The 16198-nt window shown below is 47.5% G+C and overlaps 1 protein-coding gene across 1 annotated transcript in view; it reads left to right on the top strand.

The window, feature by feature from the left end:
- PPP1R16B (protein phosphatase 1 regulatory subunit 16B) overlaps positions 1–16198 on the top strand; it is a 103623-nt gene that overhangs the window by 15362 nt on the left and 72063 nt on the right. Inside the window, exon 2 of the mRNA XM_060125078.1 lies at positions 10893–11243. Within this exon, the coding sequence (XP_059981061.1) occupies positions 10994–11243 (250 nt within the window). The 5' untranslated portion in view covers positions 10893–10993. The remainder of the gene's footprint in view (positions 1–10892; positions 11244–16198) is intronic.

Genomic DNA, 16198 nt, shown 5'->3' with positions numbered 1-16198 from the left:
TGTCTGACATTTTCTCTATTTTCAAGCAGGGGAGATAATAAAAAATACTTAATAAAATACTTAATAAAAATACTTAATAAAAAATAACCATCATGGCATATGACTGAGCAATCAGAAAAGATGCCAGCTATAGACAACTGGAATAGCCCTACTTATGGGTTCCTTAACCTCTCTGAGTCTCAGTTTTCTCCTCTTTGAAATGGGAACAACACCTACCGCAGAGTTGGCACAATGATTCCAAGAGATGTTACATGTAAAGAATTGGACCCATGGAAGATGTGCTGTGCACAGAAGCTGCCATTTTTACCCTGCATTCTTTATCTCTGGGTTCATTTCATCTACATATTTTATAGGTTCTGAGATGCTTATGTTTTAGTTTTGCTTTTCTTTTTTTTAAGTGGATCAGTCTTATTTTACTTTTTTTTTTTTTTTTGGCCCACACTATGCAGCATGTGGGAGCTTAGTTCCCTGACCAGGGATCGAACCCATGCCTCCTGCATTAGAAACGAGGAGTCTTAACCACTGGACTGCCAGGGAAGTCCCACTTATGTTTAGTTTCATTAAGCATATGTTTTTACTCTATACTGATTTCAGCAAGTATTTGCTTTATTACCAATTGATCTGTCTGGTTTGTTAGTCGGAATGTCCTCTTATCTCCTTGATGATTAATACCTTGGATTTTCTGAAATCTTCTTGTGTTTCATGAGGAAGATCTTTTAAAGCACTTGTGGTTCCTTTAGAGTTTTTTCCTGGTTCCTTCTCTTTTAATATATGTAGACAATGGAATTAGACAGACATGGGTTCGGATCCCAGCTCCACCACTTACTGGCTGTGCAGTTAATTGGTACCCATTGTCTGCATTGCTCTAGCCCTTTGTCTCCTCATTCTTTCTTTCCTCCAGGGTAGGACTTTCTCCTTTGAGTCCAACGCTCTGTTTTTTATTGTTCTTGTTTCCTTGGAATTATTCTCCAAACCTCCATGAACAAAATACATGAAAAGCTTTTTAAAATTCCCATCCCAGCTACTTCCTACTTGGCTAAGAACACCCCTGGCTCAAGGGAAGGAGATGGCTCGCCAGGGATATCTTTGAGGTTTCTGAAGTGGAGAGAGGGGCTTCCGCAGACCACAGTCCCCTTCCTCCTTTATGTTGGTAATGCTGTGAAACCCAGGATGCCTAGGATGGATGAGAGAGTGATCCCTGGCTGATAGTGATCCCTGCCCCTCCCTCTTTAACCCCATCCAGTTACCAGCAGGACACTTACCTCCCTACTTTCCAGGGTCAGGGTTGGGAGGGGTGGCAATTCCACAGGGGCTGCCAACCTTTGCCTGATGTTGGCTCAGCATACTGCTTCCTAGAACCAGGATCCGGTCAAATTAAGGGGATGGAGTCATGGAGGACGGTTCTTCATTCTACCCCCTAGTGCAAGTTATTGGAGAAATTCTTCCTAGAACCTAAGATATTCTTGATTCCTGTCTACCACTGAGGCCACAGTGACTTTTGTTCTTGGTTGAATGATATATTGATATTGAGGGACCCTTCCACTCAATCTGATAACTTTCCAGATGTCTGTGTTTGAGACTAGAGGATTTTGAACAATGGGGCAAAGGCAAGTATTGAAATCCAAGTAGGCAAGCGTGACGGAGAACAGAGCTGCATGCTCAGTATGCGTGCAGCCAATTCCCACTCCTTTATCTGTGGCAGACATTACTAATCAATCACAGCCCTCATTCCTCCTGTTATCACATGTGGCCTCATAACCTCTGTCCTCAAAGTGCTCCAAGAAGCCACCACCAACCTAAGAGTTGGCACAACAGAGGAAAGCTCGTCCAGGGAGGTCATGCTGAGAGAGGGAGGCAGAGGTGGCAGAGGCCACTCCAGCCTTAGCCAGTGTGAATAGCCATCGCCTATTTAATCAATGTGTAAACCAGGAGGGCTTTCTGTGGCCACACGTGGCCTCCTTTGGAAAATGATCCCTCCAGCTGCAAAGGGAGTTTTTATCTCTCTGCAAGGGAGGGGGTGGACCACACACCCCCAAGCCTGGAGAAGCAGTATGTGTAATTTGACTCCTGTTTCCCCGTGCTTAGCTATTACATAAGCTTCTTCAGAAGACTGGCTGGTTTAGCACCGTGACTGTGACTGACTAATGTGTTCGTAGACATCATGTCATCTTTGCATGTGCCCCATCCTTGGCACCTTTGTTCTGTCCCCTGCAGCCTCCTCCACAGTGGCATTCTTACCCAGAAGTAGGTGGGCCTCTCTGTGGGTTCAGTTTCATGGAGAGAAGCTCAGCATGGAAGATGGTTGTGTTCACGGGTTTTCCTTCACCCCTTCGAGCTGTGGCTTCCTTTGAAGTTTTCTCGGAGCTGAGTCTGAGACAGCTGCCTCACCTTCACAAGTAGAAATGAATCTAAAACATCGTCAGTCAATATCTACTTGCAATGGTTCTTCCACACTGTCTAGCCTGGTGGTTACCAAGTGCTGGGCTGCAAATATACACGATAGAGTCTTACTGCTAATACAGATGATCTGTCTGCCAGGTTGGGACTGGGGTTCACTGAGCCAGTCCCACCTCCAACCCACTATGGACCTTCTCTCTCTGCAGCCTCAAGAGTGACCATGGAGTTCCTGGTGGTGGGGACCTCAGCATCACACCACGGCTGGGCTTTGAATCACCAGTGCTAGACAGTTCTTCCTCATTCCAGGCTGATCCTACTTTTTTTTTTTTTTTTTTTTTTTCCCCTGCGCCACGCAGCACACAGGATCTTTAGTTCCCTGACCACGGATCGAACCCACGCCCTCTGCAGTGGAAGCATGGAGTCTTAACCACTTTCCGCCAGGAAAGTGCCAGGCTGATCCTACTTCTTCATTTTGCCTGTTTATGATCCCAACTCTGTCCTCTAGAGAACAAAGCTAATCCTTTCATTCATGACTTTCATTAAGGCCTGGTCCTATATTACCAAAATGGCCCAGCCAGTTCAGACAGAGGTCAGCTGGGCTATTATCTCAACGCTGGACATGATTCTTTTCCTGAGAGAACTCAAGGTGCTTTAGTTGCTTGATCAATCACTCTGTTCTTGTTTAACTTGTGGTTTTCGAGTCCTGCCACCCTCCCCTCTCCTCCATCCCTGCCCCCCACCCCCCAAGGTCTTGCCAAATTGGGTTATAGTAAGTGGGCTTCAGAGAACAGTGACAAATCAAGGCCAAGCCCAGGGCCACCACTCAGAGGTCTGGATGAAGGAGCACAGCTGGGAGAGGCAGAGCTAAGGAGCAGACCCTCAGGGACCCGAGTCCCACAACAGATTAAAACCAGGATGTCTGTCTAGGATGACTGTGCATGAAATCTAGAAGGTTCATCACAGCAGGGGTAGAACAGAAAGTCTACAAAATCCCATGAGAATGGAGTTGGTGGGGGGGGGACAAGGCTAATTTCTAATTCAGATTTTGGAGCACCAAGGGCCCCAGAAGTCTCTTTGTTCATGAGTAAAGCATCTTTATACTGGGGGGTGGGGAGTGAGCAGGAAAGGGGAAATGACGCTATTATTCAAAGGAACGTGCTGAGGGAGGGCAGAGGTGTGCATCCTTTAGGAGAGAAAGTGGGTCCCAAGTGAGCTCGGAGCAGGGAAAGCCGGTGCAGCGTTTTGTTTTGCTTTTTCCCTCGTGCTCAATGGTACAGGAAGCACGAGGCGCAAGCACTCACGGCCTTCCTCCAGGGTGCTGCCAAGGTTCGGTGGAGAAGAATAGCTGAAGAACGAGAAAAAAACTCTTAACGTTTTCTGTTAGCAGTGTGAACTTTGAGGCACTGTCTGACTCATGTTTTAAAGTCTCTTCAATTTGAATTCACCTTCCTTCGTGTTGTTTTTCTCAAGGCACTGGGCTCGAGTCCAAAGATGTGTCAACCAGCCGCTCCTCTGGGATGGAGGCGTCGCAAGGCCTGGGTCCCCTTCCCCCCATCTCAGGGGGCGGGGCTGCCGTGGAAACTTGGCTTTGGCCTTCCCACCCTTCTTCAAGGCTGGCCCTCAGCTTGGGCCTGGAGGGCCATAAGATGGCCATTCTAGGGGAAGTGGAGGTATCTGGTGATATGCCCCAGCAAGAGACCACTCATTCTGATTCAGGCAACGCCTCCTTCTGGGGCGCCCATTCCTGCATCCCTAAAAGTAGCATAAATGTCTGTTAGGGTACTTTTGGCTACAAGTAACAAAATCAATTCAACTGGCTTAAATAATAAAGGAGATAAAGTCCAGAGGTCCCTAAATTAAAGGACCCTGTTTCCCTCCTCTGACTCCCGAGTATTGGCGTTATCCAAAGGCCGGCTTCCAGCCGCAACTAGGGTTCATGCTTCCAATTAATGGGCAGAGGGAAGAGACAGCTTCTGATTGGTCCAGCTTAGGTCATGTGCCTCCCCCCAACCAATCACTCTGGCTGGGCTTAGGCCGTTGCTCGTGGACTCTGGCCAATCAGCACGGAGTGATACTGAGGGAACTACACAGACCATCACCAAGCTGTGTATTTCAATGGGCCCATGCCTTTCTTCTCGTTTCCTCAGAGACATATCATACCCCAAACAACACTCTTATATAATAGTCTTCTTTTCATTTTGGGGGAGGGGAGGGATTCTGTAGTGCACCCTGTCCAGCCCGCCTCCACCTCGTCCCCAAGCGCAGCCCCTGCTTCCCTACACTGCTTGTTTTTCCTTTTCTGCGGCAGCGAGGGTTAGTGGATACACCAACAGGAATCCAGTTCAGCTTTGTCAAACAGCAGTCAGAGGATGTATCAAGGCTTACCTCAACTGCCTGTTCCTGCCTCACTGAGGGTCAAGGGCGTTGGCCTCAGACTTGGGGCTGCCCAGAATCGGGCTACTTTGGTTCATCCACCCAGACCTGACACAGCCACTGGTTGGAAAAATTATCGAGTACCGTATTTTGTTTTCCCCTTGCTTCTGATTCCTATTTTAAGAGCGCACACACTTCCTGGATAACCTCACCCCAACCTGGCCTCTGCGGACCCCTCCCCCACCCGCGTCTCTAGCCCGGCCATTCCATTATCTCGCGTCCCCACATCATGCCCAGTTCTCTTCAAGATGGTCCATCCGGATGCTCCCACAACACACTGGGCTCAGTATGTCTCCGTAGAGCTGGTTTTCCTCCAGTGAGGCCCTCCTTGGGGATCTCCTTTAAGAGTTCATGATGCCTGGAATTCTCTGGCGGTCCTGTGGTTAGGGCTGCAGCACGCTTCCGCTGCAGGGGGCATGGGTTCAATCCCTGGTGAGGGAACTAAGATCTCGCATGCCACGCGCCGCGGCCAATAAATAATAAATAAATAAAAACTCCCCTACCCTTAAAAGAGAGAGAGAGAAAAAAAAAGCTGATAATGCCATTGCTCTCCTGGGTCCTGGCAGTTTGGGCTGTGTCCCCATCACCAACCAGGGCTACCTCTGGAACTACGGACAGGGGCACCGGGTCTCACGAGGGAGCCAGTCCACAGCTCATAGGAGCCAGGACTTCTGTGAACTGCCCCAGCACCCAGGCCAGTGCCCTGTCTTGGGGGCTGCCCAGCTGCTGTGTTACCAGCACCGATGGCAATTCTGTAATTAGACCAAGCAGGGTTTTCTTGGACGGGGGTGGGAGGAGGTGTGTGGGTCTATTGGGGGAAACTAGGTCACCTGAAAACCAACAGTCAAGAGGGAGCTGTCCTGGAGCCGCAGCTCCAGGGAACCCAGAGGGGCGAGCGGGGTGGGAGCTGGCAGAGAGAGCAAAGTCAGAGAAAATGTGCTCTGGCCCCCTTTTCTGGCCCTTGGGAGGCATCGTTCTCACCTTTCTCCAGGGGGCTGGGCAACTGCCCTTAATTCCTTTACCCAGGCAAACTGTCCAAGCCAGGGAAGGCACAGCAGTGAGTGCCTTCCGTCTGCATGGGGCCCACCACCCTGAGGCCCAAGGAGGGAGCACTATACTGGGAGTCAGGCCCAGGGTTCAAGTTACTGCTCAGTCTCTGTATCCCATGAGTATGTCCTCCACTCCCTTGTGCCTCTGTTTTGTCATCCATCCAATGAGTAGGGACTGTACCTGTCTTTACCCTGCTGTATACCTAGCTCTCAGTGCAGTCCTGGTCATGTGATAGACGCCCAATAAATAGTTTACAGATGAAGTAATGAGCTCCTATGAGTGCTTCTTTTATAAGATTGTTGTCACTGAGGATCAGTGACCAGGAAGGTTTCCCAAATGTCAATCACAATTTTTGCCAGCACGAAATACCATCAATATTTCATTTTTCTTTGCTACCACCTTGTGAGATTTCCACTGAAGTAGATTTATTTAAAAAGGAAATTTTATTTCACTATCATAAATAAACACTAACTGTGAAACCAAATCCACAGGGAAAAAAAAGTCATTGTTATTACATTCTGTCTTAGATACCATTTCTTGCCCAAGGCTATTAGCCTGAGGCCTGCTTTCTCTTTGTTTAGGAGGGAAATTGACACGATTATAAACATGGTTATAAAGATGTCTATTAGCCACGAATTATTAGCATTTTCTTCTGGAGACAATCTGATAGACTGAAAAAGAAATGAAAAGGAGGTAACTTGGTGTCTCTGATTCCATGTTATATTAAGTTTTGTCCTGAACTTTTGAAAATTCCCTCGGTATGGGTTCTCTTTCTACACTTAGGGAAACACCTGGCTGGGATGATAGCTGAGGAAGTTCTTGGAAAAGGATTAAGGGCTTTAACAGGGTGATTGATAAGATTATTCTTATCTTCAGTCTTAGCATGTTTTTGGTACCTACCACTTAGTAGGTGATCAGTGAATACTTAATAATGAAGAAATGAGTAACCATCTGTGTACAGAATCTTAGGGCTGAAAGAAATTGTACAGAACACTTAGGCTGATCTGTCATCAGTAGAAATTGTATTCTTCGGTGAGTGACGGAGAATTTGCCACCTCCAGAGACAGCCACTGGACCACAAGCCCTTGTTCAATTGCTTGTTGGACAGCTCTGGAGGCCAGGTGCCTGTTTTGGTTTTGGTGCACACCACTGTTCTTCTATGCCTTGGTCCTGTTCTGTGTCGGGGAGACTCACAGACTATCTTCTCTTTCTTGTGCAGATTGGACTTGTGGATATTTGGAGACCGCTGTCTCATTTCGCCTAAGGCAGGGCTTGCAAACTGAAATGACCATAGGAGCTAGCAAGGGATGCCAATTAGTGAAGGAGGTCAGGTGGGAGTAATGGGGGGCGTAGTGGGGACTATGGGAAATTAGATGGGCCCCATCTAAAGGGGACAGTCCTACTCCAGACCTGCTGATAATTGCCACGTGAGCCCAGTGTGGCCAGGTACTGAGATGTTCTAAGAAAAGCTGAAAATCTGATTTTGGATATAAAATCTTCAAGTTTTAAAAGTTAGCAATGAATGACAATACTGTAAATCATGGTGTGGGCCAAAAACCAATCAAGCAAACACACAAACATGATGTGGACCACAGGGGACTTTCTGGTTGTCTGGCCTTGTACCACAGGTTGCTCACTGCTTCCCACAAGACTTCTGTTCCCATTGGGCTGGGCAGTCCCATCCACTTCCAGCCATGTTTGTTCGTGTTGGTTCCCAGAATTTCCTCCATGGTGTCCAGCACCTCTCCATGCCTTTGTACATTGCCAAGCTCCCATGTCTTCCCTCTTCACCTGGTGGACTACTCATCCTTGGAGATTCAACTCAGTTGCCTTCTACTCTGGAGAGCCTTTTCTGATAACCTTAGGCAGAAAAGGTCTTCCATTTTCTAGCTGTGTGATGTAGGGTAGTTTACTTAATCTCTCTGTGCCTCAGTTTTCTTATCTGTGAAATGGGGATGATAATAGTATCTATCTCATTAGGTCATCAGAAGGATTAGATTAGTTTACAGATAGATGACAGACAGGCAGACTTGGGTTTCCTAGAAGGCAGAGCTGATCCTCAATCCATCTCTGAGCCAGGGCTCATCACAGGGCAGGTTTCACTGTTTGATTCCTTGAAGAAGTGGGGGAAAGTAAATATGTGGTCCACTAGCTCCCAGTGAGTTCTGACCATCATGATGATACAGCATGGTTGTGAATTCAACTCTTCTGAGCTCCTTACTTTTAAAAACGAGTATCTACCTAAATGACTAAAAAACAGTGAGCACGCCAAATTCTGGCAGAGAAACTGGATCACTCACACGTGGCTGGTGGGAATGAAAAAATGGTACAGCCACTTTGGAAAACAGTTTGACAATTTCTTATGAAACTTGTACTCTTGGGTATTTACTCCAGAGAATTGAAAACTTATGTTCACACAAAAACCTGTACATGAATGTATTAGCCCCAAACTAGAAACAACCCTGATGCTCTTCAATGAGTGAATGGATAAACAAACTGGGACACATCCATAAAGTGGGGGTACCACTCTGCAACCAAAGAGGAATGAACTACTGTTATGCAAAACAACTTGGATGAATCTCAAGGGATATTGAGTGAAAAAAGTCAATCCCAAAAGGTTACCCACTGTCTGATTCTTTTATATAATATTTTTGAAGTGACAAAATTCAAGAGATGGAGAATAGATTAGTGATTGACAAGGGCAAGGACAGGAGTGCATTGGGAGAGGAGGATGAGGGATCCTTGTGTGATGGAACTGTTTGTACCTTGACTCTGGTGGTGGATACACAAACCTACACTTGTGACAAAATTGCTTAGGGCAAGGACAGGAGTGCATTGGGAGAGGAGGATGAGGGATCCTTGTGTGATGGAACTGTTTGTACCTTGACTCTGGTGGTGGATACACAAACCTACACTTGTGACAAAATTGCTTAAAACTAAACACACATACATACAAATGAGTACATATAAAACTGGGGACATCTGAATAGATTGATAGGTTGTATCAATGTCCGGTTCTTGGTTTCGACACTGTACTGTAGTTTTGCAAGATGTTACCTTTGGGATAAACTAGGTAAAGTTTGCACGGGATCGTTCCACATTATTTGTTACAACTGTATGTAAATTTATAATTATCTCAAAATTAAAAGTTTAACTAATTGAAAAAGCATTGCAAGATACTCAGAACAAAACAAAAGGCAACCAAGGGCAGTTTGCTTGTTTCCTGCTGAGTCTCGCCATTGTCTTATGTTTAGCCTTTTTTTTAAAAATAAATTTATTTACTTATTTATTTTTGGCTGCGTTGGGTCTTCACTGCTGCACGGGGGCTACTCTTCGCTGCAGTGTGCGGGCTTCTCCTTGCAGTGGCTTCTGTTGTGGAGCTTGGGCTCTAGGCGCGAGGGCTTCAGTAGTTGTGGCGTGCGGGCTCAGTAGGTGTGGTGCATGGGCTTAGTTGCTCCGTGGCGTGTGGGATCTTCCTGGACCAGGGCTCGAACCCATGTCTCCTGCATTGGCAGGTGGATTCTTAACCACTGCGCCACCAGGGAAGTCCCTGGCTTATGTTTATCCTTGAGATCTGGTCCGCTCAGACCCCAGGAGCCTTTGCCCTCTGAATATTGCCAAGCCAACCCCTTCCCCATTCCTCCTGTGTATGCTCCAGTCTCTTCAGGGAGAGACCTGAAGAACATTCTGAGCTCCTGAGGGTCCAGCCGAAGGCTGAATTCTGGTCTTTAGCCTCCTGAGGACCGGCAGCTCCAGAGTGAAGCAGGGATCCCAGAAGATTAACGATCACTTGCTGAAGCCCAGTGCTATGCTGATCCGCTTTATGATAGTGAGCATTTCCACAGCACATAAATGTAGACCTGTACCCAGCATCCTGCAGTCTTCCACCAGCCTTGCCCCCATGGGTTCCCAGATGTGCTGCGTTTACGTGTCCCTGCTTTTCTTCCTCCAAGCTGTTTCTCTTTGCTATAACCTGTTTCTCTTTGGTATAACTTTTTTTCGTCAGCTCTTTCTTCCTTGAACATCCTGTAAATTCTGGGAGGTGGATACAAAATTTAACAGGTGGGAAAACAGGCTTAGAAAGGCTCAAGTTGTTCCAAGACCTTTTCCTTCTGCATCTGAGAGCCCATAGGGTCTGCGCTTACAGGAAGACAGCACCCACTTGGCTTCACACTGAAATTTTGTTGATCTCATGTCGCCCAAGGACTGATGAGAGCAAGAGGTGTGAATTTTTTTTAAAAAGTCATCCAAAGAGGAAAACTTCAACTAAGGTTTTCTAGGTCCCAATAGTTCAGCAGCTATTTGCGGGTCTTAGGACCCCTTTATACTCTTAAGATTAAGGTTCCCAATGAGCTTTCATTTATGTAGATTATATCTGTCAATATTAACCTATTTTGTAATCAATACTGAGACATTTAAAATATAATCCTCATTCCTTTAAAACTAACAATAAACCCCTTCTATGTTATAAAAATAAACCCGTATGTGTTATAACAATAGAACAACCTTATATGAAATTACAGTATGACCACTCGAAAGCAAGGATTGTTATGTGACCATGATGGAGGTCTTAGCTAACAGTGGTAATCATATTGCAGTATATCAAATCAACATGTTGTACACTTGAAACTTACACAATGTCATAGGTCATTTATATCTCAATTAAAAAAAAAAAGGGGCTTCCCTGGTGGCGCAGTGGTTGAGAGTCCGCCTGCCGATGCAGGGGACACGGGTTCGTGCCCCGGTCCGGGAAGATCCCACATGCCGTGGAGCGGCTGGGCCCGTGAGCTATGGCCGTAGGGCCTGCACGTCCGGAGACTGTGCTCCGCAACGGGAGAGACCACAACAGTGAGAAGCCTGCATACCACAAAAAAAAATAATAATAAATAAAAATAAAAATAATAAAATAGGGGGAAAAAGCGTTTGGAACATGGGGCCGGGTGACATCATCAGATCGGAGTTTTGAGCCTGACAAGCATGTCCATGTGTGTCTCTCCCCTTCCCTGCCACAGGCTCCAGCATGCGGCCCCAGCCCCGCAGGAGCCCCCATGCTGCCCCGGCCCCCGGCGCGCTGTGCTAGCCTCCAGCCAGGGCGCGGGGAGGCGCGGAGGCCATGGCCACCCACGTGGACCTGCTAACCGAGCTGCAGCTGCTGGAGAAGGTGCCCACGTTGGAGCGGCTGCGCGCCGCCCAGAAGCGCCGGGCCCAGCAGCTGAAGAAGTGGGCGCAGTATGAGCAGGACCTGCAGCATCGCAAGCGCAAGCATGAACGGAAGCGCAGCACGGGCGGCCGGCGAAAGAAGGTGTCCTTCGAGGCCAGCGTGGCCCTGCTGGAGGCCTCGCTTAGGAACGACGCCGAGGAAGGTAGGTCACTCCTGGTCCTGGTTGGTGTGTGGCTACCTGGACCTCTTGGATTCTGGGTTCTGTGCCAGTGGAGGGGAGAGCAGGGTGGGTCTGGGAAGGGCTCTGAAATCTGAGACTTCTTTTTGAAAACAAGAATACCAGCCTTTGGCTAATGAATACTCATTTTCCTTCCCTCCCACTAATATTGACTGTCAACCTACATCTTGTGCATTACTATTCCAGATATGGTGGTGAGCCAGTTGGATTTGGTTTCTGTCCTCCAGGAGCTCAGTACTCAGAGGACTTTGCATTTCCTAAGCTCCTCCTCTGTACGGCAGAACTGTCTGCTGGTCCCCTGTATTCGGTTTTCACTTTAGAGGTAGATGGTTTAGAGGGATGGAGAACAGCATAGGCTCTGAGGTTAGATGACCCAGGTCTCAAGCTGGTTTTGCAAATTATCCCCTGGGTGACCCTTCCAAGTCTCTTCAGCTCCCTGTACCTTAGTTTCTGCCTCTGTAAAATGGGGATATTAATAGTATCCACCTCCAGGGCTTGCTGTGAATACCAAAATAGAGAATACCTGCAAGTCCTTGACATGGTCCCTCCTACTGTGTAAGTGATTAGTATGTTTTAGTTTATTATATTGTTACTATATTTTATTTCATTATATTTATATACATTTATATAAAATTATACTTGTATAAAATTACATTTATTTAAAGAGTGTCCAGCAAGTCTAGAAACAGAGACGAATGTACACAATGTTGTCTAGGACATTTTCACTCTGTAAAACGGGTGAATAAATAAATATGAACACATATATGCATTCATATAATCTGTTTCCAGATTTTATGGATACCCTGTACTTGTTATATTTTATTTAGTTATTGTTATTATGTGTCTTATGATCCAGATATCATGATACCAAAGAGGCAGGTATAATAATACCCCTTTTAAGGGGGAAGGGTGAGCTGAGAGAGGCATGGACATATATACACTACCAAATGTAAGGTAGATAGCTAGTGGGAAGCAGCCGCATAGCACAGGGAGATCAGCTCGGTGCTTTGTGACTGCCTGGAGAGGTGGGATAGGGAGGGTGGGAGGGAGGGAGACACAAGAGGGAAGAGATATGGGAACATATGTATATGTATAACTGATTCACTTTGTTATAAAGCAGAAACTAACACACCATTGTAAAACAATTATACCCCAATAAAGATGTAAAAAAAATAAAAAATAAAGTAAAAAAAAATAATACCCATTTTACAGATGGGGAAACTGAGACCCAGCAACGTTCAGAAACTTGACCAAGGGAGGAGAGCTGGAATCAGAACTCCCAGGATCCAGGCTCTTGTCCCTGGCTTCATGGCCTCGTGGGTTTGCTCCCCATTATAAGAGTGAACAGAGGATCGGTGATTTGGCCAAAGCCCTCTTCTCTGAGCATGCTCTGAGGGGTCATGCCTGTTCACTGTCCAGCTGAGATGTGTCCATGCATCCCGTGTTCCCCTCAGCAGGCTGTGGTCCCTCCCTGTATATGAATCCCTTCTGCCTGTCCTTGGAGGGACCTAGCCATGTTTCCTGGGTCCCTCTGGCCTCCTGGTTCCCTCTGGCCGCCCCCCCCAACCCAGACACTTGGTGCTAAAGCAGCCAATAAAAGAACTGAGGGGTGGAGGCATTTACCACTCCAAAGAGTATTAGGGTTTACAAGAGTATTAGGGTCCTCAGGTTCTAGAACCCTCTGAGAAGCACACTTCCCTTTCTGCCCTGGTTACAGAGAGCTCTGGGAACTGAGTAGAGAGGCATTCCTGGAACCACTCGGCTGCAAAAAGCGCAGCCAGAGCCTCGGGTGAGCAGCCCCTGTGAGAGAGGCGTGAAATCTCAGGCTCCAGGGACGTGGCCCTGCGAGGCTACTTCCCACGTGTCATTTGCCGGGTGACGCGTCGGGTCCCTCCCACTCAGTGGGTGGCACGTCATGACGTCTGATTTTGTCGTGGGCGGCGCTGCATCAGCCCTCCTTTCACACTCATCTTCCACCCCCTTCTCCCCTGACTGAGGCCCCTTTCCCCTCGCTGAAGGGGCTTTTCAGAGGCTCTGTGAGCTGGACGACAGGCTGCTTCGGAGCATCCGTGCCTCCCCCCAGCCTTCCGCTTCCCCACCCCAGGCCCCGCCCCCTGGCCCGCACCGCGGTGCGCTCCCACGGGTACAGGTTAGAAAGAGTGCTGGGCTTGGGTCCAAGGTCCAGGGGCCCCTCGGCCCTACATGTGACCTTGCACAGCTTGTTTCACCTCTCCGGGTCCAATTTCTTAATCTGTAAAAGGGGTTTTGAACACTTGCCCTCAAGGGGGTGTAGCAAGAATTAGACAAGATTCTGGATGTCACAGCTATTTGAAAAGTGACCCTGAACCCTGCACCAGCATGGTGATCATTTTAACACACTTTTCCCTCTGGTTTTTGTTTTGGTTTTTTTTCAAGACTTTAATGTTTTTAAGAACCCAAATACACGCTTCTGGTAAAAATCAAACTACATAGAAATGTAAAAAGCCCCATCCATCCCTCCTCCCTTCCTTCCTCCCTCCCTCCCTCCCTCCCTTCCTTCCTTCCTTCTTTCCTCCCTCCTCCCTCCCTTCCTTCCTTCCTTCCTCCCTCCCTCCCTCCCTTCCTTCCTTCCCTCTTTCCTCCCTCCCTTCCTTCCTTCCTTCCTCCCTCCCTCCCTCCCTCCCTCCCTCCCCTTCCTTCCTTCCTCCCTCCCTCCCTCCCTTCCTTCCTTCCCTCTTTCCTCCCTCCCTCCCTCCCTTCCTTCCTCCCTCCCTCCCTCCCTTCCTTCCTTCTTTCCTCCCTCCCTCCCTCCCTTCCTTCCTCCCTCCCTCCCTCCCTTCCTTCCTTCCTCCCTCCCTCCCTCCCTTCCTCCCTCCCTCCCTCCCTTCCTCCCTCCCTCCCTCCCTTCCTTCCTCCCTCCCTCCCTCCCTCCCTTCTGTGATTACTGCTGCTCTTGGTTTGATGTGTTTCCTTCTAGGCATTTTTCTTACTTACTCACGTATTTGTAGACTTGGCAAAATAAAGAGCTAGTTTGTGATTTTTGTTTGTTTTGGTTTTTATGTAAGTGATGATATACTCGATACATTATTCTGTAGGTATTTATTTTTACCCAACAGTGTGTCTCGGAGGTGTTTTCATGCCTAGTACAATGGGATAATAGATCTGCATTCTTCTTTTTAATTGCTCCGTAGTATTCTGCAGAATGGATTCACCAGCATTTTTGAACTACTTCCTTTCTGTTAGGCATGCAAGTGTTTTCAGTAGTTTTGCTTTTGCCACAGTGAATGTTTTGTGCACACATGCAAATGTTTATCTGTATATTAAATCTGAATAAGAAAAGTGGTAGATCCCCCAGGCTGGTCCCCTGACAGCCAAGTGAGAGTGGAGGGCCTGAGCACTGCGCCCCGTGGCAGGCAGTTGGAGTGCGGTGAGAGGTGCCCCTGGGGTCCACAGTTATCTGGGCTTTGAGCGGGGGTGTGGAAGCTGCCAGCCGCCAGCAGGCGCTCTCACCAGACTATGCTCAGCTTCCTGGCAGCATGACCAAGCCCGGTGCTCCCAGCTGGCTAGGGTGGCTTCTGCATGCTGGGGAGCTGGTGCTGGAGAGTTAGCTGACAGTGGGATGGGAACGTGGGGTAGCAGCTCCCCCGCTCCCCTGAGCTCACAGCAGTGGCTGAGTCAACCTCCTCCACCTGCCAGGGTGATGTGAGTCATTCCTGGAGTAAGGCAGTGCTGGGGAACTCACTGACTTTCCTTCTCTGGCTCCGCATCGCCTCAGGCTAATGTCCGGGCACCAGGGACCCTCCGTGGCCTTGGACTTGCCTGAGCCCCGTGTTCCCACTGCTGGGTATCAGTTCCAGCCACCTCCACCTCCTCTGGCTTCCTGCCCAAGCCCTGCGTTCTCTTACTTTTCCACCTTTGCATATGTGGTTCCCTCTGTCTGGAACACTCTTGCCCTGACTAAGTGCTACACCCTTCAGGCTTAGGTCCTGTGGTACCTTCTTGGGGAGCTGTCTCTGATCCTTTTCTGTACCCTTTCCCCCATCACTAGGTAGAGCAATAACTCAGTATACAGCTGACGTTTACTGAGAGGCAGTGCAGTGTCGTGGAGAGAAGCATAGTCTCCGGAGCTAGTTATCCAGGACTCCCCATCCCAGCTCTGCCGTATACTAGCTGCGCAACCTGGGAAAGTTCATTAATTTCTTGGTGCCTCGGTTTCCCCCATCTGTAAAAACAACGATGATGTAGTACACCTGCCTTAATTTAATCCTGTAGGATTAAATTGGGTTGACACATGTGGGAGTGGTATGGTAAGAAGTACATATGCTATACATATGATATCACTTATATGTGGAATCTAAAATATGACACAGATGAACTTATTTACAGAACAGAAACAGACTCACAGACATAGAAAACAAACTTATGGTTGCCAAAGGGGAAAAGGGAGGCAGAGGGATAAATTAGGAGTTTAGGATTAGCAGATACAAACTACTGTATATAAAATAGATAAACAACAAGGTCCTACTGTATAGCACAGGGAACTATATTCAATATCTTGTAATAAACTATAATGGAAAAGAATATGAAAACATATATATGTATAACTGAATCACTTTGCTGTATACCAGAAACTAACACATTGTAAATTAACTATACTTTAATTAAAATTTAAATGAGAATTACATATGATATAAATTGTTGTTATCCTGCATTATCTATTATTCTACAGTTACATAATCTATTATTAGTGTATATTCTGATTGTCATCATTGTTATTATTTACCAAGTGCTTGCTTTGTACCAGGCTGCCTGCTTTACAGGCATTATCTGTTAATCCTTCCAGCAACCCTCTGAGGTAGAGAGTCAAACTCCATTTTTAAAAAACAGCTCTATTGGGCTTCCCTGGTGGCGCAGTGGTTAGAGTCCGCCTGCCGATGCGG

This window comes from Lagenorhynchus albirostris, chromosome 15 (genome assembly GCF_949774975.1).
Source record: "Lagenorhynchus albirostris chromosome 15, mLagAlb1.1, whole genome shotgun sequence".
Taxonomy (NCBI): Eukaryota; Metazoa; Chordata; class Mammalia; order Artiodactyla; family Delphinidae; genus Lagenorhynchus; species Lagenorhynchus albirostris.
This window is presented reverse-complemented; position numbering and strand designations above follow the sequence as displayed.